A 27,509-nucleotide genomic window follows, 5' to 3' on the forward strand; every position below is an offset into this window, starting at 1 on the left:
GTTAACATGTAAGGAAGAGCTGAATTAAAATTATGTCAACTGGGATATGGCATGTGATATGATAGATCTGGAAGTGATTCAACAGCAGAACAAGTTACAGTTTTTGTCTACCCCTTTCCCTGGGGATTATTTAAGGTGGTCGTGTGAAAAATAGAAGGTTAATGCAGTAACTAGAAAGAGGGAAGGGAAGAGAGGAGTAACCACCTGTGTTAGCCTTCACATTTTGATCTAGATATTTCCATTTCTGAATGTTTTAAGGCCCACAGAGATGAGTTTATTCAAAGCAAAACGTTTCTTATTTAATAGGAACAATCTTGAAAGCCTCCTATCCACTTCTTTAGCCCTATTTAGGGCTGTATTTATTGTAGTAAGCTATTTTCCAGTAGAAAGCCCCAGCCCCAGCCCCTGTGAAGCTCTGATGTTATTAGGAAGCAGCGTTCTGATAAAGATAAAGAGCCTGAACTCAGGGAGACTAGTGCTTCTTTTCGCCTCTTTAGCCAAAGTTAGTGCAAGTGATCCTGCACCATCTATTCATTAGGTTGTTCTCCTTGCCTTTGCTAGCATGCTTCCTGCTGAGAGTAATTTCGTTTCTTATATAATAATAATTCCTGTATTTAAATGGAGCCTTTCTCAAAGGACCAGTAAAGTACCTCTCAGACATTAGCTCATTTATGCTTCTAACACAATTGCCTTAAGAGGTAGTTGATAATTATTCCCATTAGAAAGACCAAACTCCTAAGGCCCCCAACTCAGAATATCTGTTGAACAGCAAAGTCAGATTAAAGTCACTTGATTCCTTGCTATTCCACTCTCCCTTGGTCTGAGGGCCAAGGAGTAATCATCTCCACAGATGGCGTTTCCCCACATTTATAGACTTCATCAACACTGGGTTATTAGGAGACAGAAGAGCATACACTCCTTACCAAATACTTGCCCTCTTCTTGCACTGTGACTCTACAGAAAAGTCAGAGCATCTTTTCACCTTTTGTTCAGCACAGAGCATGTTCAGCTGTGCAGAGTATATGGACTTATATGACAGTTAAGTTTATCTACCAGAAGTAAAAGCAGGTGATTTAAGTGTTTCTTGGTGGTTTCAGTAGACCTTTCTGCCAGATGTGCTCTGTATCACTTAACACATTTTAATGCAGCAAAGAGAATTGTATAAATGTGCTAGTTTGAAATATTCCACTTGAATAGTCAGCATAGGCTACCTCTGCCTATCTGATTTTGAAGTCCTAAACCTCTTCCAGTTCCCACCTCCTCATAGTACTTGTGGCACTGCATCTGCTTAGTAATGGCTAACCTGTCCATCAGCAATTACACATTGAAGTCACATCAGAAACAGCTCCTTTTTTTTATTTTTATTTTTTGGCTGTAGATGGACACAATATCTTTATTTTTGTTTATTTATTTTTGTGTGGTGCTGAGGATTGAACCCAGGGCCTCACGTATGTGAGGCAAGCGCCCTACCACTGAGCTACAACCCCAGCCCCAGAAACAGCTCTTAAATTAAGGATGTCATTACTATTGTCTTCTCTAGTTGTTGTTCACTTTCCTCTATTGATAAGGTTCTGGAGTGCTTTAATTTTTTCTAACATTTTTCTTCTTAGGTTCTCATCTATTCAAATTAAGGTAGTCCATTACACAGATTCAATAATTAAAATTAATGTTAGAAGAGCCAAAAATGACTTGAATAATTTAGTTACTATTTATAATTGGAAATACTTTTTTAAGAAAATCAAATTATTCTTAAGGCCACTAAAGTCAATTTCTGTGTCACTCTGTGAAGCCACAGAGATGGAAATAGAAAACTGGTTTAGGATCCTGCAGTGTCTGGGGCATGGCACAGTACTGTGACTCTGGGTCTTGACTGGGTTGACACCCGCTTATAGCCTCTTCAGAATCCCTACTTTCTTTCTTTTTACAACTTGAAATTAAGGTCAGTGGTAATGGAATAATGTTCCGATGACTGGGTATCTGTAGTACCCTTTTTCTCTAACATTGTGAGTTTTGGTTTTCTTTTTTATTTGGTTTTTGCATTTGTTAGACGTCCTGAAGATCTGTCTGTGGTCCCAGTGAGTGCACTAAATGTCCTCGGCATGTTGACTAGTGTATTTGCCTTTTACTGCCAGGAGGTTGTGCTATAAACAATGGGGTTGAGACACAGCATGAACCAGGGGATGAAATTTTATTTTAAAATCTGAAATGCTGTGTAAGCATTTAAAATATGAATTGGTAATTGTCTCACAACAGCTTCCATTAGATATGGTTTATTTGTAGTCCATCCTCTTTTCAGGAATCCAGGGGAGTGTTAACACACTGAAGCGTACCGCATATCATTTACATTTTTAGGCCAGTACTGAAGGAAAGTGACCATAACTTTTAAGCATTCTTAATACTGGAATGGATTTTATTCCTGTGTCCCTGGAGAAAACAGAATTTTAATTTTCCATTGGAAAGTAAGAAACTTCCCCACTTTAAGGACTCAAGTACTTCTGACTCAGAGAAATATCCTTAAAAAAAAAGTCTGATTCTAAGGTTGAGAAGTGTCATTTTGCCCCTAATGAATTCAGCAAAATGCAAACTTTTAAAAATCATCTGTCTAATTTGAGATTCGAGATCGTCAAATTCTGTCTAAATATTTTGTTTTAACTTCTAAGCTCATTATGGCCTCTTTGTGTTAACTCGTATTAAAATCTGTCAGCTATGACTGGTCTCATAAGCACAGTCAGCGGACCAGAATAAGTTAATTATTTACTTGTGTCACTAATGCTCTTCATCTAATGAAATGCACAGCTGTGTTAGATCTGCAGTTGGATGTGTAGCTCCCATTGTCCCCCAAGTCAGCAGAGGGTAGAAGCCGCAGTGATGGAGAGCCCTCAGTTCTTTCTGCTGTTCGGGCTTTCTGTGTCGATTTCATGGATCTTTTATCATTCACTTTCACACAAAACAAACAACACAGGCTGTCTGCTATGGGAACCATCTTGGCATATAAAAGGGTTTTCAGAGCCTAAAGTAATTTTAAGTTAGCGAAGATTTAATTTTTGGCTTACAGGTGCCCTTGGTTCAGATACAGCCAAAGCAGTTCCTACAAGGGAATGGAAAAATCGGAAAGCTACTTATGTTGATTTTGTTTGTTTTGTTTTGTTTTTATCAAAATGTCAGAAGAGGGCAGATAAGAAAAAAACTTCTCAAAAAGGAGACTGTGTACTAAATATTAATCAAGTTTCAAGGAAAGTTATTAAATATTGTGAGTATTATTTTTGCTTTAGTAACATAATGAAGTTAAATTTCCTTGGTTAAATGAGACAACTAAAACTGAAAATACAAAGTGCAAGTCATCTCTTTTCCCCCCACCCCCCGCCATCTGAGTATGTCATGCTTCCATGGTCATTTTTGTAACTTCTGTCCCTCACTCCTCACCTTCTCCTGTGGGAGGGTGAGAGGCCTGGTCTACATCCTGAGCAAACCCTGCACCCCTGTGAAGCTCTGCCAAGGGTGGCTCGTTTTGCTTTAGTTTTGTTTTCAAGGATATAGTTGAACCCTCCATCCCCTCACCAGCCAAAATGTCATTCTTAGCCAGGCGTCCCAGGATCAGTCCCTTTTGGAGTTGCCGTTTTTAACATTTTGTTCACTCCTATACAATGTTGTTGTCGGTGTACCTAGATTTACAATTTGATCTCTTTCAAAGCAGATTTCCAAGTAGCCCTAGGGTTTTGTCAGATAATTTCAGTGTGTGTAAGATGGATTTTTAGAGGAAAGAATAGAGGGTCACACACTCTGCTTGATTTAAGTTCTAACACATTGTAGTAGAATTTGAAATAAAGTGAACTGAATGACTGCTTCTGTTCTTGTAGGAAAGCATACGTTCTTTATAATAAACAAAACCATTTCAACCAAAATGCCAATTAAAATAACTCTGTGCTCTAGAATTCAGCTCCTCAGACCTAATTACATCTTGTTGGAAGCCTCTAGAAATTGGAGTATTAATAACTAATATGAAATAAGTAGATGGCATGAATGGCCATCTTTTTCCCGTAGACTTTAACTCTTCACAACTATAACAAATCACAAAAATTTTATTTTAGTTTGAAGGGCTCAGTGGTATAGTACTTGCCCAGCATGCCTGCACAAGACCCTGGGTTTGATCCCCAGTACTACAAAAATAATAATAAAGTAGTTTGAATAGTTATATAGAAGCTGAAGTGAGGAATGAAAAAATAAGAACAGTTTTTCAATAGGTGCAGATGGTTGATAACTCTGCAGACAGGGGAAAAAAAGAATTTTATCTTACTACATTATGAGAACTTTTTTTCTTAATTCAGTGCCATTGTAGACTAGTTTTCCAATTCTAAATTATGTGATTGTGGGTAAAAATCTAAATTCTATTTTTTCTCCTCCTCTCACGAAAAAGAAATTCCAAGAATTAAAAACAACTTAGCAACAAAGTCCCCTATAACTTTAGAACAATATTAAGGGGATAATAAACCACAATTAATTTAAGAGAACATCAGTCATTTGCAGAGAATTGTTAGGGTTTTTTGTTTTGTTCTGTTTTCATTCTTAGAATTCCATTTCTGATTCTAACATTTTTCTCCAAGAATGATTTGGCATTTAATTTTCTTGTTTATCTTTACAAGTTCAAAGATTGCTTTTTTAACATGCTGTAAACTATAGGAATTAAAATTCCTTCAGGCAATATAGGCTCAGCCAGGGAAGTCCTGGCAAGAATCAGCCAACCAGCCAGTTCTGTGAATATCAGCCACAGTTTTTTAAAACTGTATTTTACATGCCCCTCTTGTTCAATCAGTTCTATGTTGGATTCCTATAATTTGGGTGCAGAACCTCACAGATCACAGCCTAACTGGCAAGGAGCAAGATTGTTGCCGACTTAAAGCTTCAGGGACTTCGGCTCACGTCCCAGGGAATTGCTGCTCTTTGGTCTTCGTGGCACAGAAGGGTGGGCAAGCAGCCTGACAGCATCATTGTGTATCACGCCAGCAGGACAGTCCACAGGCTGCAGTTCTTTTCTGCAAGGAGAGTCATTTTTGACTGTCTAACAGGATTGCTAGAAATTGCTTTTGTTATTCTTGATAGAGACGATAGGGCAAATTTTAAAGCAGTAGAAATAGAGATAGCAGCAGGAAGATCCCAATTAAGTACTGTATTCTTCTTTCTGCCAGTTTGCTTTATGTTGCATGAAATCTTCTCTCCCCCAGGTGTTTGTGGTTTGATCGTCCCCCAGGAGGATATGCCATTTTGTGATTCTGGCATCTGTCCGGACATCATAATGAACCCACATGGCTTCCCATCGAGAATGACGGTCAGTTACCTTTAGGCTTTTGAGAGGCACAGCTTTTAAGGAAGAAAGCAGGCAGTTAGTTTAGTTGTAGTAAGTGGAGGTGATGAGACCCTGAAACTGAGTTTTAAAAAGATTCCTTTGACCCCCTGCTGGATAAACAAGCTTCTAGTCCCTGGCAGTTCTGGGCCACTCTCTTCTACAGAGAAAAAGGAGCTCACTTGCACAACTGGAGTCTTCTGAGTGAGGTACTTATTAGCCTTCTGCAGAGAGCCCCTTACACCAAACCTATGTGAGTCTCCCTTTAAAGGCCACTTGGCTGTTCTCCTGGCTCCCCCTCTTACTGGCCGATGGCATTGGACAAGTCACTTTATTCCTTTACTTCAGTTTTCTCATCTGGAAACTGAGGGAATAATGTTACCTAACTTGTAAGGTGTTTGAGATGTAGAGAATTACACCATACATGTCAAGCTGTTTCAGTAGAATGTGTCACACAGCAAGAGATCAATGAATACTGCTGCTGTTAATTTATCATTGTTATTAATTGTGGTAGTCCCATATCCTGTTGGGAGAATAAGCCAGAGATAAATAAGTAAAGAGAATTCCTGTACCACAGGGAGGTACTTACTTAATTTGTTCACATCCCACAGGTGGGAAAGTTAATTGAGCTGCTGGCCGGCAAGGCGGGTGTGTTAGATGGCAGGTTCCACTACGGTACTGCATTCGGAGGGAGTAAAGTGAAGGATGTATGTGAGGACCTCGTTCGCCATGGTTATAACTACTTAGGGAAGGACTATGTCACATCTGGCATCACAGGGTGAGTATGCTGTTGAGCCATTTTAAAAAAAAAAAAAAGGAATGGTTGTATTAGAATAGAAGGTTAAGAGCCCTTAAGATGTATTCTGTCAGTATACCTTAAAGAGTGTACTTCAAAACTGGGCATGATGGTGCATGCCTACAGTCCCAGCTACTTAGGAGACTGGGGTGGGAGGATCACTCAAGCCCCAAATTTGAGTCCAAGCTAGGCAACAGAGCAAGACCCCATCTCAAAGAAAGAAGTATGATTTAAGGATTGAGCATTAAGGTTTAAAGAATAAAACTTTACTGTTTCAAGAACTCTGATATAAAAAAATGAAAATGTAGGCCTCTCGGTGTTACCAGTTGCTGTGTGCGTGCGGAGGAAGACTGGGCTAGCTCGCAATAAATACCTCTTTGCTGCTTAAAGAAAATGAAAATTTAGAAAACTGATAAATTGAAGAGGGCTATTGGAATGGTTATAATTTTAAAAGTAGAAAAGATTTAACTTAACAAAATATGAAACACCTCAATCGTATATAATGCAGAGGGTTTCCCTTAACTGTTGGACTTACTCTACATTTGACTATCAGACAATGGCCTGAGGTCTAAAGTTGTGTTAAACATTTAATATGCGTTTGGCATCAAATGTATAAAATTAAACAAAACTCCATTGTGTATATATGCCACATTTCTTTATCCATTGGCATCAAATGTATAAAAGTAAACAAAATAGACATGGTCCCTTTGCCTGAGAGCTGACCATTTAAATTTGTTATTAGACATTTAAAAATACACAAACGGCAACTTCTCAGTGGGGCCAAATATGACTGCCGCCCCTTGCTGTCATATCGTCCCTCATTGCCCTCTGTAGCACTCTGGGCTCTTGGTCTCTTTAGTATTCTAGTTCCCATGCTAGCACAGGGTCTGACACACAGCAGGTGCTCTAGAGGTGCTTGTTTTTTGTTTTTTTTTTTAATTGATTTTTTAAAAAATTAATGACAGCAGAATGCAATACAATTCTCATTACACATATAGAGCACAGTTTTTCATATCTCTGGTTGTATATAAAGTATGTTGACACCAATTGATGTCTTCATACATGTACTTTGAATAATGATGTCCATCACATTCCACCCTCATTGCTAACCCCCTGCCCCCTCCGTTTCCCTCCTACTCCTCTACCCGATCGATCTAGAGTTCGTCTATTCCTCCCATGTTCCCCCTCCCTACCCCACTATGAATCAGCCTCCTTATATCAGAGAAAACATTCGGCATTTGGTTTTGGGGGATTGACTAACTTCACTTAGCATTATCTTCTCCAACGCCATTCATTTACCTGCAAATGCCATGATTATATTCTCTTTTATTGTTGAGTAAAATTCCATTGTGTATATGCCACATTTTTTTAATCCATTTATCCTAGAGGTGCTTGTTAAATGAAGAAATGCAAAGAAGTAGATCCACCCAAAAATAGGTCTCTCCAAAATGAAGACAAAGGAGAGATTAGAAGATGCCTGTGAGCAGGCGAATATTTGAGATAAGACAGATATTTAAGCTGAGATGAGGAGGATAGGCCACTTGGAAAGTTTGATACAGAGGAAAAAATATGTTCAGCATCTTTCTAGAGAAAGAAATTAGTAAGTTCTGAGAACTGGAAGAGAGCAGCTAGCTTCCATGTGAGGGGGCTAAGTAGGTTGGAGAGGGCAAAGGCCAGCTCACCCAGCAAGGGCTCTCCCTGTCAACTGGTGAGAAACAGGTGCTTACAATTGTTTTGACTCACAGTGGGTTTTAAAGGATCAAATCAGTTGCTTAAATTAAGATACAGTTAGGTATCTTGTGCCAGCTCAAATCCAGGGACACAGTGCTTATACTGTTGTTCCAAGGTTGTGAGCTCCTTGGGGGCAGGTGAAGCTCGGCTGGAAGCACAGGAGGACAGAGCCTAATTGCAGGGTGCAGAGACTCTCCAGATGTCATTAACATGCCCACATCCTTAGCTGTTAAAAATATGGAGTGCTTTTTTAAATGGTCTGTCCAGTAACAGTAGGGATTTCTTTAGGTGCCTCTTCCTCAAACGTTAGAGAAAATCACATTTCAGGAAAAGACCAATAGTCCATTTCAAAAATGGTTCAGTAAAATAGCTAAAGGTCCATATCAAAACACAGCTGTCTCTGATAAACCAATCATCTTAGGCTCCACCCAGAAATAATGCAGATGTTGACCAGAAAGTATATAAAACCTCAGGACCAATTTGGTGGAGCTTCTTGATTGTATATCAGTAACTATACTGACAGATCTGGGTGGTCATATCCTGTGTGCTCGGGCAGCTTCAGTCTATGTCCCCAGCCACACTGCCTCCCAGACACCCCCAGCCAGAGTTTTCATTTCTTTGCTATTTATCTCCATGGCAGAGTATTTTTGTTTGTTTTTGCTTTTCTTGTGTGGTGCTGGGGATGGAATCCAATGCTTTGTGCATGTTAGACAGGCACTCTACTACTAAGCTGCACCCCAGCCCTTCATAGCAAAGTTTGAGAAGTACTGTTCAGCCTTTTAGTTCAAAATATATATCCTGTGTTTATTGTTGAATATAGTGAGGTGGAAAAATTATTTGTTTATTCTGTTGATAATGCAGTAGCATGGAGCTCCATAAATTCTACTCTGAGCAGCCACGTTACTGAGGATTAGAATCAATCATTAGAACTAGAAGTAACCTTTGACTGACCTTGTTTTATAACCAAGAAAACAGAGAAGTCCTCCTGTTTCTGTGCAACAGACCTGGGACAGGAACAGGGTCTCTGGATTCCCTCACCATTGCACCTTCCACTGCATTGTGTGACCCCCAGAGTCTGGTGGGGCTTAAGCCAGCAGAGTGACTTGATGGCTCCTCAAGCCTTTGCTATTGGCGCCAAGGTATTGGTAGTATTCCACTTGGGCATTGCTGAGTATGTACAGTTGTCTCACTGCTGAGTCTGGGGCTTGCTTTGCTCTTCTCAGTTAAGATCCCACTGTGGCTCAAAATGTATTTGTGTGTGTTTTGAGGTAGGCTGGTGAGGCAGGTGAGCTCTGAATGTGAATCCATACTACACCACTCACTAGCTGCGTCTTCTCCTCTCAGATCCTCCTCTCAGACATCTGGAGAGTCTCTGCACCCTGGCTTTATTGCTTCATCTTCAGAACAGGTGTGACAATACTCCTTAGATAGTTGTGTGGATTGTGTGGCAGGTAATAGGTGCTTTCTTTCCTTTGAGGAAGGATGTCGCAAATGCTTCAAAGGCATCAATGCCTTAGTTTTTCTTGTTCTAGATTAAAAACAAAAGTTTTTTTTTGTCAAAGTATGTGTATGTTCACTCTTCTTTTTCAACTCTTACTGCAGTTTTTCTAAAGATTCATTAAATAAGTTATATGACATTTATTGAGCACCTGTACTAGACTATTAGAGGTGCTGGAGCCACAGTGGCAAAGGAGACAGAGCTCATCCTTGCAGTTTACTTCTTGTAGGGAAGACAGGCAATAACCAAAGAAGTTATTAAAAATACTATAGTAGCAAAAGGTGAAAGTGCACTACATGTAGAGACAGCTGGGTGGGTGGCAGTGCTGCAGGGGAAGTAAAACTCTCCTTTGGAAAAGATGATAAGGGAAAGGCTCTCTGAGGTGGCGCGCTGTTGACGAGTCATGTGAATACCTGATGGGAGAATGTTCAGGCAAAGAAAACAATGCATGCAAACGCCCTGAGACATGGACAGCATTTTGCATTTGAGGAATAAAGAGGTCAGCATTGTTGGAGAATGAGCCATGAGAGAATAGAAAATGAATTTGAGGCAGGCAGGTGCTGGATTATGTTTGCTCTTCTGGCTATTATATAGAATCTTGGCAATATTGATTCTTAGTGTGATGAGAAATGATATGGGAAGTTTAGAGCAAAATATCTTTTTGTGATTTACATTTTAGAGGGACTCACCCCTGTTTATTATGTGAAGAATAGATTGTCAGGGTATAAAAGTGAAAATAGGGAGAATCATGAGATGGGTTGTGGTAGTCCAGGCAAGAAAGGGCAGTGAGAGGAGAAAATCTGCACACAGCTTCACAACCTCTTTAGCTGCTTTTTGGTATGAGGGATTGAACCCAGGGGCAGTTAACCACTGAGCCACATCCCCAGCTCTTTTGATATTTTATTTTTTGAGACAGGGTCTTGTTAAGTACTGTCTTTGAATTTGTGACCCTTCTGCCTTAACCACCTTAGCCACTGGGGCTGCAGGGATTACAGGTACACACCACCATGCCCAGTCCAAACCTAGTTTCTTAACCCCAAACTCTGACTTTTCTTTCAGAGAGCCTTTGGAAGCTTATATCTATTTCGGTCCTGTGTACTATCAGAAACTGAAACACATGGTGCTGGATAAAATGCATGCCCGGGCCCGGGGACCACGAGCCGTCCTTACCAGGTAAGCGAGAAGCATTTACAAAAAGAGCTTATTATGCAAGTCAAAACAGTGTTGCATTTTCTCGATAAGGCAAAAAGTAGACTCATGGAAATTTCTATTTTCTTGAAATGTCAAAATGTAGGGTATGGGCTTAATAAAAATCATACATACTACCAACATGAAAAAGCAGCTGATTAAAAATCATTTCACAGGCTCAAGATCAAAGCCATTGAAGTCTTGCCACAGTCTCCTAATACAACCATTTACTGTGTACCACTTTAAATGTGGTCCTTTTCAGAAATGTTTATATATTAGAAGGTAAGAACATATATACCCACACATGGTTTCAGAGAATCAAGTTCATGGTCAGCTAGTTCCTTTGCTCTGGGCCTGCAATGAGGCAGAACATCATGGCAGAGGGTGTGTCAGAGAAAAGCTGCTCAACTCTTGGCAGCCAGGTAGCAGGGATATAGAGACTTGCAGCATAAGCCAGGGACAAAAATATAGTTCCCAAGGTCATATCCCTGTGACCTGCTTTCTCCAGCTACACCCCATCTGTCTATACTTACCACCCAGTAGTCCATTCAGGTTATTAATCTTCAAATGGATTAATCCACTGATGAGGTTCCAGCTCTCATTATTGCTTAAAATCCCTACCTCTGAATCTTGCTGCATTGGGGTTCATGCTTTCAAAATATGATTTTCAGGGGCTACTCCAGATCTAGACCATGACATCTAGCATGTGTGAAGCCCTGGGTTCAATCCCTGGACTGCAAAAAAAAAAAAAAATTTTTTTTGAGGGAAAAAATTGTGTCTGTGCTGAACATGTACAAACTTTTTCTTGTCCTTATTCTCTAATCAATGTAGTATAGCACCTGTTTACATATCTTTCATTCTACTAGTATTATAAGTAACATACAGAGACTGTAAAATGTGCTGCATGACGACATTTCGGTCAATGATGGACCACGTATACAGTGGTGGTCCCTTAAGATTATAATGGACGTGGAAAATTCCTATTGCCCAGTGACATTGTAGCCATGGTAACATTGTAGCTCAGCACATACTCACATGTTTGTGGTGATGCTGATGTAAACAAACCTGTGCTGCTGGTCCTGTAAAAGCATTGCACTGAACACTTACATAGAATGCACAATTCCTGATAGTGATAAGAGACAACTATGTAACTGCTTTACATATGCTCTATGCTCTTTCCATTACTTTAGAGTGTACTCCTTCTTCTCATAAAATAAATGTACCGTAAAGCATGTATACATGTATGCCATGTATGCCATGAGCAGCAGCTGTGGACTTCTTGTGTTTACTGGGTCTGTGAACTGCATCATTTCTCTTGTGCCATATTTAGTCCTGTGTTTGTTCTTCACTTCTCTGAGGAGGAGGAGGAGGAGGAGGAGGAGGGAGCTATATTATGTATACACATGCATACACACCCCATAAACCTAGATGTGTAATAAGTAGACTGTATCATAGGTTTGGATAAGTGTACTCTATGATGTTTGTACAACCATGGGATCCCCTGACATTGCATTTCCCAGACCTGTACCCTGTACCCCATTGTTGAGCCCTGCATGACTGTATGTGAAAGGTGTGTATAGGTTGTATGCAGGCATGCCATTTTATAGAAAGGATTTGCCTGTCTGTGGATTTTGTTATCCACAGGGGTCCTAGAACCAGTCCCCTGCAAATTCAAGGAATAACTTTGGTAAGCTAAGTATCGCATCTTCTTAGGACCATTTTTTCCACCTGGAGAAACTTTGTCTAGAGCAGTGGTTCTCAGCTGAGCTATTTTGCCCCCACCTCCAACCCCTGGGAATATTTGATGATGTCTAGAGATGTTTTTGGTTGTCACAACTTGGGAATAGGAAGGGAGGTACTGGTATCTAGTGTGTAGAGACACCAGGGATGCTATTAAATGCCCTACAGTGCATGAGACACCCCACAACAAAGAGCTCCCAGCTCAGATTATTAGTAGTGTGGGGGGGAAGAACCAGATGGTAGATGTGATGTGATCTCATCTCCACATCAGCTTGGACAGTGTCTCAGCTTTTATTTTTCTCATATACAAAGTGAAGGTGATTATACCTATGTCATAGAGTACTGGTAAATACAGCATATATATAGCACCAATCTGTAGAAGATGCTCAGTTAAAAACCTGGTCCCCTTCCTACTGGCACTGAGCATTATTTGGATGGTATGCGTAGAAAGAGGAAAAATGGTGCTATTAGTGTTTTTGGTTTTGTTTTTTTCCCAACCAAGAAAGAAACATGGGTGATTTAATCCCTTGAGCATCAAACTGAACAAATGCACATGTCTGTTGAAATAATAGGCATACATGTGCTTAAAATTGCAGAAAATAGAAGAGACATTGTCAAGGTAGTAATCACCATGGTGATGGGACTCTGTAGATTCAGTGTGTTTCTCCCTTAAATTCCAATCCCTCATAGACTTCCATATTAGTTACATCTAAAAACTATTCAAAGTAACATAACTGTTAAAGCAGTTATTTCTCTGTTTTGCTCTGTTGTATGAAAGAAGTTACTGCTTTGGATTACACATGAAGACTCCAGAGGGCAGGGTCTGTGGTCAGTTATCTCAGAGGTTAAACTACAAGTGGAAGGAGCACCTCCTAGGGGTGGTTCTCCTAGCAAATAAAAATGTGTAGGCATGTCAGTTCTGACATAATGTTAACTTAGTTGGACCTATTTGTAAGATTTTCACGTGTAGACTTTTTTCAGCAAATGATCTTCAACATACCAGATTTCCCATTGTCACTTTCAACCATAAGAACAAAGACAATTTTAAAATTTCAGCATGTGTTGGCAGGTACTGTATTCACCTTCATAATACTTTAGGAGATCTGTGGCAACAACAAAGAAGAAAAAATGCTGTGGAATAAAGCAGGCATGACCCTGAGTTCATGGTTCCCTCACAGAACACCCCTCAGAAGTGTTGTAAAATAAGGTAGCCACAGAGCTCACTTCTCCACCCTCCCCAAAGTGATTTGTGTGATCATTTCCAAGGCAGAGTTGCCTAAATTGTTCAGAATCTCTAATTTTATCTACATCTCTGGATCTTGGATTCTTAACCTTTTATTCTTCAACTCGGTATATATATAAACCACACAGTTCATTCAAGAGACTAACAAGCCCTCAAACTGTGGCAGTAACTATTGGAAACCATTCTTCTTCCACAGTCTATTCTGCGTAATTTTTCATGATTTTAAATAACAGAGTACCAAGATATCTCTGGAAAACACTCAAAGGCATTGTTCCCTGATTTGAACATTGCACTGTCCTAATAACAGTGATAATGATGGTGGTAGTAATGCTAGCACTGGTGTTTCATGTGATTGTACATTAGTGGAGTATTGTGTCATATAATAAATATTATATATAATTATGTTATTTTTATTTAATAACAACCACCACCAAGTTACTTCTTTTCTTATTTGAGGCTCTTTGGTTAGGTATTTGTGTTAGTCAGCTTTCGTCACTGTGGCCAAATACCTGACAAGAACAACTTAGAGGAGGAAAGATTTATTTTGGCTTATGGTTATGAGGTTCACTCCATGGGCAGCCAACTCCATTGCTCTGGGCCTAAGGGGAGACAGAACATCATAGAGAAGGCATGGTGTAGGAAAGCTGCTCAGCTTATGGCAGCCAGAAAGGAGAGAGAGAAAGGGTGCACACACCCAAGGACTCAGGAACAAGATGTGATCCCCAGTGACATGCTCTCAGTGACCTACTTCTTCCAGCCACACCCCACCTGCCCACAGTTACCATCCAGTAGTCCATTCCAATTATGAATCCGTCAAATGGTAAACCCACTAATGAGGTTATAGCCCTAGTAATCCAGTCTTTTCACCTTTAAACACTGCTGCATCATCATGTGAGTTTTTCAGGGCACAGTCCAGATCTAAGCCATAACATTACTCTTAAGTGCTTTTTTAAAAAGGTAAGGCTGAGCAGCATACTCAAGTTTCCTGTACAATACATGACCAGATCCAGGTGAACCCTGCTCCAAAGCATCATGTTCTTAGTCTCTGTGGGGTGCTACCTCCTTGTTTGTTTAATATGGTAATAATATATTTGTCCAATAACTTGTTTCAAAGGCAGCCCACTGAAGGGCGATCTCGTGATGGTGGCTTGCGTCTTGGAGAAATGGAACGTGACTGTTTAATTGGCTATGGAGCCAGTATGCTTCTGCTAGAGAGACTAATGATTTCAAGTGATGCCTTTGAGGTTGATGTCTGTGGGCAGTGTGGACTTCTGGGGTATTCTGGCTGGTAAGTGGATATAGTCTCTTATGTCATACCCCTTTTCTCTAAAATCATAGCTCAAGAATTGTCCCTGGATCATACCCACATGTTCTCCAGTCTTGGCCTTTAATCTAGGGTGTCCTCCCTATCCTTGCTTTCCTGTGATTGGGCATTCTGTGTGTGTCATCTGTCTGCATAATGATCTGTTTTCTATACCATTCCCAAGGAATAGAGACTTCATCTTCTTTTTAATATTATCTCAAGTATATTTTACAGCACTATCCTCCTGAAAAACTCCAAGAAGATACATTGTTAGATGTTAGAATTTACAATCTGTTAAAAAAACTTTGTAGGAAAATTGTGTCAAAAGTCCTTGTTTTTATCTTCAGACACAGTGAACCAAATATGTTGCCTCAGGTCTTAGAGCAGATGGTGACAGAGCCAGGACCAAGACCTGGTGGCCTGATCCTAACCTGTAGTGTACTCCAGCATGGCAAGCTGCTTCACATTTGAACTGTTCACTTCATGAGGGCAGAAGGCATGTCTGTCTCAATCAGTCATTCAGCAAACTTGCGGAGTATCTGCTATTTGACAGTGCTCTGGGCTCCAGCGGTACACAGTGAGCAAGGTAGATGAGGGCTGCTTAAAAAGAGCTTATCTTCCATTCATTCTGATCATGTGGTCTTGTTGATCTTCACTTCTTCAGCCTGGGATTTGGTGGGTGCTTCATAAAACAATAATTGATAAATGATAACCCTGCATTTGTCAGATTGCCAATGAGTAATGCAGTTTATAAAGAAATTATTTTTGGTACACAAAGGCCATCTTAGAGAATGACACTCCCCAGTTTGTTTGTGCAGTAGCAGCACCTTTCTATGGTAAGTGGTTCTGCTCTGCCACCAAAGAACATGAAGCTTTATTTAAGGTTATTCATGACCCCACTCGTCCCCATAGGCAAGGGAACCTGTGGTGCCCAGTCTCCCCTCCCTCTTCTGCTGAGACAAGATCTAGCAGAGTGCAGGCAGGGATGGGAGGTAGCCACCACACCCTCAGCAGCCCTCAGCTGCCCTCTCCAAAGCTGCTCTTCCTAGGAAGGGACCACCCCCACAACAGTGAGCATTCATTGCCGGGCTTTAGGAGTACACAGGCCATCTTTTCCCCCACTGAGTCCTTCCCAGAGCTTCCTTCCCAACCTCTTACCATCCTCAGCTGCCAATGTCTTGATTGAATAAAGCTGATGAAGAATCAGAACAAGGGGGCTTCTGAGGACACAGAGCGTACCTTGCTAGTTAAATGTAAAACCTTTTAGCAAATTATTTTATGACTGGTGTAGAGGAGTCTATGAGTCCTGTCCATGAAGAAATTGCATTTTAGGAACTAACAGAAGAAGAGGTGGCCACTTGCAGTTCATTCTTTTCATAAGGTTGCAGAGATGGGGCGACATTCTTCCCAGAATAAGCCTGGCTCTTTCTTATATCAATGAGATGGGGGTTTGTTTCAGTCCTGAGATGTCTATTCGTCTTTTGAAATGCATATTGAGCTTGCTTTTCATAGTCTGGGCTGTGTAACTAAAAAAAAGAAAGAAAAGAAATAGCATAATAGGAAGATGCCGGGAACCGAGTTCCACTATGTTCAAATTTGGCACAAGGATTTTTAAGTAATTTACTTTGAAAGGACAGAGAGTCATTTCATTAAAAACAGTAGTCATGAAACTTGAAGAATCGTTTCATTTTCTTTTCCTTTTTGCATTCTCCATCTCCACTGAATGGGGATAAAGCAGTAAACCAGGTTCACTTACATACTTTGAAAGCTTCCCCTCTCCTCCCTGGGCACTCAGTTAAACCAAGGCAAATGGGAAAACCTGTGCTCAGCGGTGGTTTCTGCACTATTCTTTTCTTTCCTATCTGTTTCACATGTAGATCACACACATGGCACGGCAGTGCCTGAATTTGAAGTTTGTATGTTAGCGTGTATGGTCTGTGAAGTCTTTGACAGAGGACTAGATGAGGTTATGCAGTTCGAGGGTCTTTGCTACAATTAAGCAGACCTTACTGTACCATGTGTTTGATTTTGAGCAGCCTATGCCCTTGATGCCACAGAAAGACTCGTGATGTATTTGGTAGTCTGGCTGCCTCCTTGTGCACTGCTTTCTGGCGGAGCAGCATAATGATGCTGTCATTTTTCCCATCATTACCTGACCGTGTTTGCCGAGTTGTGTAGGAGGGAGTGCAGCGTTGGTTGGAGAAAGTCACCCTTTTAATGAGTAGCACAATGGAGTCTGGGTAATTAGAGCAGTTCAGAACCTTAGGACAGGCCTTTGTGGATGATTTGCACATTAGTAAGGCATTGCTATGGGGAGGTTTACAGCAAGGCTGTTGTCCTCAGAAGATGCAAAGGGCAGAAGTCACAAAAGAGGGTCCCTATTAAGATAATTAGCTCGTAGAGGATATTTCACTGGACAGTCATTTCTCAGTGAAGCCACAGCCACCTTCTTTTGCTGTCTTTGTCCTAAAAAATCAGTTTATTTTAATGTTGTTCTGGTCTACCATCAGGGAAAGGCAATTACACACACACACACGTGCGTATATGTATATACACATAGCGTTGGGACATTTGAAATGATGGAAACATTTTTAAAGATAGAGAAGAGTAATGTGCTATCCAGAGTACATGGGCTAGTAATGGGCTATTGTGTATGTACATTCAGCACATATAGTTATTTTTAAAAACTTAGGGGTTATAGTGTAATATACCAGATAGGAAAATCAGCAAGCAGTTACCCCAGTCCAATCCACTTTCCCAGTTAAATTAAATCATGAATATGATTCCTGAATAAATTAGATGCACCCAGGCACATTGAAGATATAATACTTAAATTCTGTATAAATACTGCGCGCTAACCGATTGCGCCACTGGAGCTCCCAAATTCTGATGCATTAAAGACCGTAATTTTTTTCCCCACATTTTTTATTGGTACATTATAGTGGTACTTCTTGATGGGATTTATTGTTGCATATCTATACAAGTATACAGTATTACAATATAATTTGATATCCCTCCCCAGCACTCCCTCCCCACCTCTCACCCAGTCCCTCTCCCCTACTGATCTCCTTTTGATATTTTTGGAGACCCACCCCCACATTTGTTTTCCTTTTTCCTCTCTAGCTTCCACATATGACAGGAAACTTATGACCCTTAATCTTCGGAGTTTGACTTATTTTGCTTAACATGATGGTGTGGTCTTTAGTTTCATCCATTTTCCTGCAAATGCCATGATTTCATTTTCTTTATGGATGAATAGAACTCCATTTTGTCTGTGTGTGTGTGTGTGTGTGTGTGTGTGTGTGTGTGTGTATCATATTTTCTTTATCCATTTATCCCTTAATGGACATTTAAGCTGGTTCCATAGTTTGGCTGTTATGAATTGTACTGCTGTGAAATTGAGTATGCATGTACCACTGTAGTAAGATGACTTTAATTCTTCAGGGTAAATACTGAGAAGTAGTATAACTGGGTCACATGGTGGTTCCATGCCTAGTCTTTTGAGAAGCCTCTATACTGATTTCCAAAGTGATTGTACTAATTTGCAGTCCCAGAAACAGTGTAAAAGTGTTCCTTTTTCTTCATATTCTCTCCAGAATTTGTTATTTGTATTCTTGATGACTTCCATTCTGACTGGTGTGAGATGTAATCTCACTGTAATTTGATTTGCATTTCCCTAATTGCTAATGATTTTGAACATTTTTTCATGTATTTGTTGGCCATTTGTATTTCTACTTTTGAGAAGTGACTGTTTCATTCACTTGCCCATTTATTAATTGAGTTATTGATTTTTTTGGTGTAAAGTTTTTTGAGCTTTTATATATTCTAGATATTAATCCTCTGTCAGAAGAGTAACTAGTGAAGATTTTCTCCTATTCTGTGGGTTCTCTTTCCCATGCCTAATTGTTTTCTTTGTTATGCAGAAGCTTTTTAATTTGATACTGTTGCATTTATTAACTCTTGGCATTATTTCCTGAGCTTTAGGGATCCTATTGAGAAAGTCATTGCCTCTGCCTAAAAGCTGGAGTGTTGACCCTATGTTTTCTTTTAGGAATTGCACAGTTACTGGCCTAACTCTGAAATCTTTGATCCATTTCAAGTTGCTTTTTGTGCAGGATCTACATATGGATGACTAGTTTTCCCAGCACCATTGTTAAAAAGGCTGACTTTTCTCCAGTGTATGTTTTTGTCACCTTTGTCAAGGATCAGTTGACTATAGATATGTGGGTTTGTCCCTGTGTCTTCTATTCTGTACCATTGGACTGTGTCTGTTTTTACCATGCAGTTTTTGTTACTATAGCTCTGTAGTATTGAAGTCAGATATTGTGATGCCTCCAGCATTGCTTTTTTGACTTAGAATTACTTTGGCTATTCTGGGTCTTTTATTCTTCCAAATGAATTATAGGACTATTTTTCCTAGATCTTTGAATAATGTCACTGGTGTTTTGAAGTGTATTGCATTGAATCTGTATATTGCTTTTGGTAATATCGCTATTTTTACAATATTAATTCTGCCTATCCATGAACATGGAAGTCTTTTCATCTTCTGAGGTCTTCTTCAATTTCTTTCTTAAATGTTCTGTAGTTTTTATTGTATACATCTTGTTTAATTTTTTTTTTTTTTAGGCTGTTGTGAATGGAATTGTTTTCCTGATTTCTTTCTCAGGAGATTCATTGTTGGTATTTAGGAAAGCTATTGATCTTTGTATGTGGATTTTGTACACTTTGCCAAATTTGTTTATTAGCGCTAGCAGTCTTTAGTGGAATTTTTTGGATCTTCTAGATACAGGATCATGTTATCTGCAAATTGTTATAATTTGACTTCTTCCTTTCTTATTTTTATCCCTTTTATTTCCTTCTTTTGCCTCATTGCAAAAGAGGCTGGAGTTTCTGGTACTATATTAAATAGGAGTGGTGAGAGTGGACATCCTTGTTCCAGATTTTAAAGGAAATGCTTGCAGTTTTTTCCCATTTACCCTGAGGTTGACCTCAGGTTTTTCATAGATAGCCTTTATGATGTTGAGATAGGTTCCTTCTGTTCCTAGTTTTTTCCATGTTTTTATCATGACTATGTGTTGAATTTTGGCAAAGGCCTTCTCTGCATCTATTGAGATTTTTGTTCTTACTTCTGTTAATGTGATGAATTACATTTATTGATTTGCATCTATTAAACCATCCTTGCATCTCTGGAATAAATACAACTTGATTGTGGTGTATAATCTTCTTAATAAGTTGTTGAATATGATTTGCTATAATTTTATTAAATATTTTTGCATCTAAGTTTATGTGATCTGTAGTTTTCTTTCCTTGATGTGTCCTTTTCTGGTTTTGGTATGAGTGTGATACTGGTTTCATAGAATGAATTTGGACATATTTCATGGAATAATTTAAGGAGTATTGGCATTAGTTCTTTAAAGGTAGAATTCAGCTGAGAATCCATCTGGTCCTGGGCTTTTCTTTGTTGGAAGGCTTTGTATTACTGCTATATCTCATTACAAATTATTGGTCTATTTAGGTTTTCTTTGTCCTCTCGATTCAGTTTTGGCAGATTGTGCTTGTCTAGAAATGTATCCATTTCTTCTATATTTTCCAATTTACTGGAGTATAAGTTTTCAAAATAGTCCCTGATGAGATTTCTGAGGTGTCTGTGGTGATTTCTCCTTTTTCATCCCTAATTTTATTAATTTGTTTTTTCTCCCTTTTGGTTAGTTTGGTTAATGGCTTATCAATCTTGTTTGTCTTTTCAAAGAAGAAACTCTTTGTTTCATTGATCTTTTGTATTTTTTTCTCAAGTTCATTAATTTTGGCTCTCATCTTACAATATTTCTTACATCTTACAACATTTCTTCCTTCTGTTAGTTTTGAAATTGCTTTGTTCTATATAGGCCTTGAGATGCATCATTGGGTTCTTTCTGATTTTCTTATGTTGGTACTCATAGCTATAAACTTTCCTCCTAGAGTTGTCTTCGTAGCGTCCCAGAGATTCTGATATATTAAATCACTATTCTCATTTGTGTCTAAGAATTTTTTAACTTCTCCTTCTATTTCTTTTATCACTCATTCATCATTCAGAAGAATATTGTTCAATCTCTGTGTATTTATATAATTTCTGTAGGGTTTGGTTGTGTTGATTTTTAATTTCATTCCATTATGCTCTGATCAGATGCAAGGAATGATATCAGTTTTTTTGTATTTGCTAAGCATTGCTTTGTGGCCTAAAATATGATCTATTTTGGACAAGGTTCCATGAGCCACTAAGAAAAGCTGTATTTAGCTGTTGTTAGATGAAATATTCTGTAGATGTCTGTTAAATCTGTTTGATTTATAATACTTTTCAGGTCCAAAGAATGTTTACTGAGTTTATTTCTGGATGACCTGTCTAATAGTGAGAGAAGTGTGTTGAAATCACCCAGTATTACTCTACTGGGATCTGTCTGGTCCTTCAATTTGAGTAGGGTCTCTTATGTAATTAGTTGCACCTATATTTGGGGCATAAATATTTATTATTATTTTATCTTCTTTGAAGGATTTTGTTCCCTTTACCAATATGAAGTGTACTTCTTTTTATCTTCTGATTAGTTTTGGTGTGAAATTTGCTTTGTCAGATGTGTCATAGCTACGCCTGATTGTTTTCAGTCTCCATTCACATGGTATATCAGTTTTCATCCTTCACTTTCAGCCTGTGGCTTTTTGCCTATATGGTGCATCTCTCGCAAATCACATGTTAGGTCTTGTTTTTAATCCATTCTGCTAGCTTTTCTCTTTTAATTGGAAAGTTGAGACCATTTACATTCAATGTTATTATAGGTTGTTGATTAATTCCTGCCATTTTGATTTTTTGTCTGTTTAATTTGATCCTGTTTTCAATTGAGATTTCTTCTTCTGTGAGCTCTGAGGTTTGTTTCTATAATTTCTTCTGTGTGCAATATTTCTTTAAGTAAGTTCTATAGTGCCAGTTTAATAATCATGACAGTTATGGTCTCTCAGGACTTGGAACACATCATTCCAAACCATCCTGGCCTATAGAGTCGGTGCTGAAAAATCAGAAGTGATTCTGATTGGCTTGCCTCTGAATGTGACTTGATGTTTTTCTCTTGCAGCTTTTAAAATTCTATCCTTGTTCTGTATGTTTAGGCATTTTAATTATAATGTGTCATGAAGAGGTTCTTTTTTGATCTTGTCTATTTGGGATTCTAAATGCCTCCTTTATCTGGATGTCCATCTCATTCTGAAGGTTTGTAAAGTGTTCTGTTATTATTTTCCTGAAGAGGTTATCCATTCCATTACTTCATAGCTACAGCCCTCCTCAATTCAAGTGATTCTTAAATTTGGTCTCTTCATGTTGTCTCAGAGAGCCCTTGTATATTCTGATCATGGTTACTTATTTTATTTCTTTAATGCTGTCTGAATGTTCAAAGAGACCCACTTTGTCTACCACCTCTGAGATTCTGCCTTCAGCGTGGTTTACTCTATTAGAGAGATTTTCAGCTGAACATTTTGATTTATTTTGTCTTTCATTTCTAAGATTTCCGTTTGGTTCTTCTTCAGTATTTCTATCTTCTTATTGAATTTCTCATCCATATTCTGTACTGATTTTCTTAATTCACTCAGTTCTGTGTTCTCTTGGAATTCATTGATCATTATAATGATTCTTTTGAATTCTTTATTGGAATTTCATCCACTACTGTGTTTTGTGGGTCATTTGCTTTAGGAGGTGTCATGTCAGCTTGCCTTTTCATATTTCTTATATTCCTGTGTTAGATTTTATGCAGTTGTTGGGGAGATTTCTCTTCCACTCTTATGTATGGATTTTTTTAGGGCATAGCCTTCACTTGCCAAAGTGTCCTAGAGTGATCTGAATTGAGACCACCTTGTAGGTGTGTTGTCCACAGCCTTTGGGTTCTTTCTCTCTGTATGTGCTACAGCAGTGGATGTCCATAACTGGGACATGAGGGCCCACCCCTACTTGAGACCTGGTTGTTAGTTTGGGTTTTTGTGTCTTCAGTGTTTTGTATTAAAGTATAGTTGAAGATTGGGTGTCATTAATTTGTGAGTGGAACATGGTACACTTGTCTTGTGGTTTTGTTTAATTCAGAGTTTCTACCCTGTGATCTTGTAGTGTCCCTATAGGTTCCCAGTACCTCACATAGGGTGAAACAAACAATAGCAACAAACAATGAAAATAATATACAGCATTAAACCAAATACTTGGTTCCTGCTATGACATCTGTAATGTTAATTGCCACAAAACCAGAAAGGGTAGCATCAGCAATTGCCAACAGCAAAAATAAGTAACCATGAACTATTATCTGTCTTAAAGCAAACAGCAGGTGTCTACTATATATCCACAGCAGTAATAATTTCAACAGCATTAATGGTGGGACAGAATAACTCCTGTTAATAAACCAATTAGTGCTACAAGATGGTAAGAATGCAGTTAATTAAGAGAAAGGAAGATATAATAGGAAAGTAGAAAAGAGTTCATAATTTCAGAAAATGATCAGATAGATGCAGAAGAGATGTAACATGGTTACATTATTTATATTAGATAATTTATTATAAGGAAGGAGGAGAAAATAGAAATAATAAAGTAAAGGTAGAGTGAGAGAATAATAGAATTTAGCCATTAGCAGAAAAAAAAGAGAGAGAAAAACAGATCAAATCAGTGAAAAACAATACCAATCTAAAAACCTAACCCTCGGAGGACAAGGCAAAGAAAAATAACTACATCTTAAAAATGCTGAAAATGAGGAAAAGAGAAACGTGTGTGTATATATATATATATATATATATATATATATATATATATATAATCTCCAAGACCCAGTCAGCACAGCAAAAACAAAACAACAACAATGAAAAGATCCTTAATGAAAAATTATGGAATCATCTCCGCTGAGATGGACAGAATGGTCAGTGGAAATAGTTGGACATTATCTGTGCCCAACTGTCTTTCCATTTCTTCTTGGGCTATGTACTAAGAGTGAGAGCAAGGGCTGGGGTTGTTACTTCTTCTTTTTTGTGTTGCTTTCCAAGCTGCCAGTTGTAGTGGCCTAAGGCTGAAGCTGGTTCAAATAGTTCTCAGTTTCTCTTCTTTCCAGCATGAGGCAGGATGGGGTGGGAAGTAATGTCAGTTGGAGTTTTGTTTGCACAGATTGTTGTACTTCCAGGGTGGGGCCACTGCAGAATTTTATGAGTGGAGTTCCAGTGCCTGGGTCTTAGGTCTAATCAGGCCTCAGGGGCTTTGCTGGCACACGTCTGCTCTGGAGAGATTAAATCCACACACCCCTTGGCCAGGCAGCTGCCAATCTCTGTTGGGAGTCTAGATCTCAGGAGCCTTCAGAGGATTCTACTGAAGGATTGGCTGTCCATGAATACAGCCTTTCCAGGCTTCCCAGGCTTAGTCCAAGTACATTCGCACCCGCATGGTTCAGATTCCAGCCCACTTCAGCTTGTTGTGTGAGCCACCAGACTCCTAGTTGGATTTCCTTTTGCTTTTCTGACTTGAATTCTCATTCTGCTAGGTATACCCTAGGCTATGCAGAAGGCACTGGCCGGGCAATATAGCTGTGTTAGCTCAGATCTTCTGACTCCTATAGTGACAGCTGTAGCGAGACCACCTCAAGGTGGCTCCCACCTCAGCTCTCTGAGTCCAGTTGGAAAACAAAGGGCACTTTTCAAGCACCAGTGCACAGTGTAGCCTCTGGATCAGCTAAGGGCAGCCTGCTTTTCTGATCTCAGGTTTTTCCATATTAAATCTGTCCATTGTACTCTCTGTGCTAAATCAGCTGCTGCCCCAACCAACTTGGCTTCAATGTAGTCTGTTTCTTTGTTTAATGTATCCAATTTTCTGAGTCTCTGGGATACTCTAACTGTCCAATAATATTAAGTTTTAGTGAAATTCCTCTTTTGCCCACCTCACAGAGAAGCAGTACCCCTGCTGCCTTAATCCCCAGCCATATAGCACCTAGGAATGCAGTCTTCCTCTAGCCTGCCATCTGAATCCTCCGCACCCCACCTTAATTTCTTAGGTGATCTTTTAAGAAAAGTTAATATTATCACTGTCAGTAGATCAGGTACCACAATGTGCAGGCACCCAACCGTCCCCTCATCTTGATGTCAGTGTCCACAATGGTTCATCCTTCTCCCACTGTCTCCAAGTTCTGTCTATACATAGTTACTCACCACCATGTTCAAATTCTCAGCCTCAATATTTGTTTTTCTTCTCCAAAATAATAAAAATTTTATCTTGGTGCTTACAAAATTTACCTTTGCTTATTGTAAAATATTCATGTTACAAAAAATGCCAATCACATTAATTTCCACCACTCACAGATGACTACTTAACATTTTAGTGACCATTCTTTGGAACATCTCTGATTGCCGTTTGTTCTTTAATTTTTACTTAATTTTTTAAAATCATAAACCCTTTCAGGATTCTAATAAATAGAAGAAAATGCTATTTTAAACCCCTTTTTAAAAAGTTTAAAAATTTATATATGATTTTTGAGGCTCAGAAACAACCTGAGCCCCTGCTTGGGACTGTGCTATTTAGCAGATTTCTTTTTTTCACACCACAATGTGTCCTGGACACCTTCCCTTTAATTAATGAGTCTACACTGCACATTTAGTGGCTGCCCAGTGTTCTTTATAAATATGCTATAATCACAGAACTATTGCTAGTGGGCATTTGTGTAGTGTCCTGCTTTGTAAATACTGTGAGGTCCTGTTTGGTCTGAAACCTGAAAGAATAGTTCACTTTCTCTCCAGGGAGCCTTCTTTAGTTGTAGTCATTAAGACCTAAATTTAACTCCTTCCTAAAGGAAGAGAAAAGAAAATCCTACTTGGAAGACCGATCAGCATTCTGGTTAGGAACATGGGCTGTTGTAGGAGTGAGTGGAATACACACATGTGTGCACATGCATACTTCTTAGCTTTGCACAGGGGACAGCACACTATATAATACAGTGGCTTCCATTACTAATAGAAGTGACCAAACCTGAAGGTCACTGGAAAAATTAGCATTTGACTGGATGTCTTTTCAAAAGTCTGGTCTTTCCACCAGACTTAGAGTATCCCAATGACAGGAAACAAATTATAATTATTGAGCACCTTACTTAGACTAACATACTAGTGTAGAAGTAGATTGTCATCACATTCATGATGGTTGAATGGATCAGTTAAAAACTCACCAGTGAAAAAAAATCTAATTCTGAATGAATTTCAAGTAGTTAACATTTCTGGGGTGCTTTCAAAACAGTATGTGGACAGATGTTTCACATTTCAAAGAAAGATCCAGAAATGTGGTAATAACTGATTCAAGTTGTATGCTTTTAAAACTGGAAGGAGTGGTGTTTATTTTATTTTTTAGTTTGCTTCCTTGGATGTTTCCTTTTATTTTCTGGGCACATATGTGCACATTTGATGATGTGACTGAACACTGAGGAACAGAAAATTGACTGATACAACAGTAGAATTTGGTAGAGCGTATTCTCACTTCCCATGTGCAGGCCTTTATTTCTGAGTGGTTGTCCTTCTGACACATGCTGACTTGGGTTTCAGGTGCCATTACTGCAAGTCATCGTGCCACGTGTCTTCCCTCCGCATTCCGTATGCCTGCAAGCTGCTCTTCCAGGAGCTGCAGTCTATGAACATTATCCCCAGGTTAAAACTGTCCAAGTACAATGAATGAGATGGAGAAGGTGGGTGAGTGAAAGCAGTGGATGGTAAGTTTGATGCCGTGGAAAGCAGAAGGGACTGAGAACTGTTTCTGAGAATGACTCCTGGGATTATTTTCTCTCAAAAACAAACAGAACTGATGGAGAAGCTTTGTTGTTCTAGAAGACTGACTAGACAGCCTTCATCAGTGAGCCCCGAGCCACGGGAGAAATGCTGATGACATGGACTGCAGTGCGTTGGATCCACAGTGGACGTGACCTAAAGGATAAACAAGCCTTTATTTATGATCTGTAGCTTGAAATCCCCTCAGTAGAGAGACCTTACTCCTTAAAAAGAAAGTTTGGGTTTAAATTCCCCACGATATCTTCTGGTTAACAAAACTTAAGGTTCTCAGGAACCTTTGAGGATGAGAAGAATCACCTGAGTTCATTCCTGGACTCAAGTTGAGGTGTGTGATTGTGAGCAGGGTGTGGAGGCAGCAGGGCTGTGGGAAGCTGAGATGAATCCATAAAGTGCTGGATTTCTTATCTGGTTCTGTGAGGGGATAAATTTTCCCAACAATTAAATCTTGCCATCTCACGCCCAAACTTTGTGAAAAAAAAATACAAAAAAATCTTGGGGAAATACAATAAATATATTCTTGTAAGCAGGAATATCACTTTTCTTATGGACCCAGTTGCACTATTTTGAACCTCAGTCATACCATAAAATAATGTTTATTAAATGTCTGAACAGAACTCCAGGAATGTCTTGTTATTTCCGTCAGGATGTTAGTTGTCCAATCTCTTCTGCAGTTAGCCTTCCTCGCCCTGGTCTGTTTTGCTCTTAACTGCTCTGCCCTGAAGCTGGATAAATATTTTTTATGCCAAGAATTATTTATAAAATAGGAGTCTGAGAAGCTTTTAGAAATGGACTGGGGTGACATTCCCAATGTGTCATATTGAACATGGCCCACACAATGTTAATAAGTGTTATATACCAATAAGGATCAAG

At 39.2% G+C, this 27,509-nt stretch overlaps 1 protein-coding gene across 3 annotated transcripts in view; it reads left to right on the forward strand.

Moving 5' to 3' along the window:
* The window catches only part of POLR3B (RNA polymerase III subunit B), a 136,394-nt gene extending 109,125 nt beyond the window's left edge, over positions 1-27,269 (forward strand). For 2 of the 3 annotated variants that reach the window (XM_081310645.1, XM_081310646.1), the window contains exons 24-28: positions 5,220-5,323; positions 5,950-6,116; positions 10,423-10,536; positions 14,649-14,822; positions 26,400-27,268. In XM_081310645.1, the coding sequence (XP_081166771.1) occupies positions 5,220-5,323; positions 5,950-6,116; positions 10,423-10,536; positions 14,649-14,822; positions 26,400-26,529 (689 nt within the window). In that variant the 3' untranslated portion in view covers positions 26,530-27,268. Of the gene's footprint in view, positions 1-5,219; positions 5,324-5,949; positions 6,117-10,422; positions 10,537-14,648; positions 14,823-26,399 lie in introns of all 3 variants that reach the window. The other variant, XM_081310647.1, reaches the window with a different exon arrangement.
* Positions 27,270-27,509: the final 240 nt, after the last annotated feature.

Source organism: Spermophilus citellus (assembly GCF_964194105.1).
Source record: "Spermophilus citellus genome assembly, chromosome: 10".
NCBI classification, from domain to species: domain Eukaryota; kingdom Metazoa; phylum Chordata; class Mammalia; order Rodentia; family Sciuridae; genus Spermophilus; species Spermophilus citellus.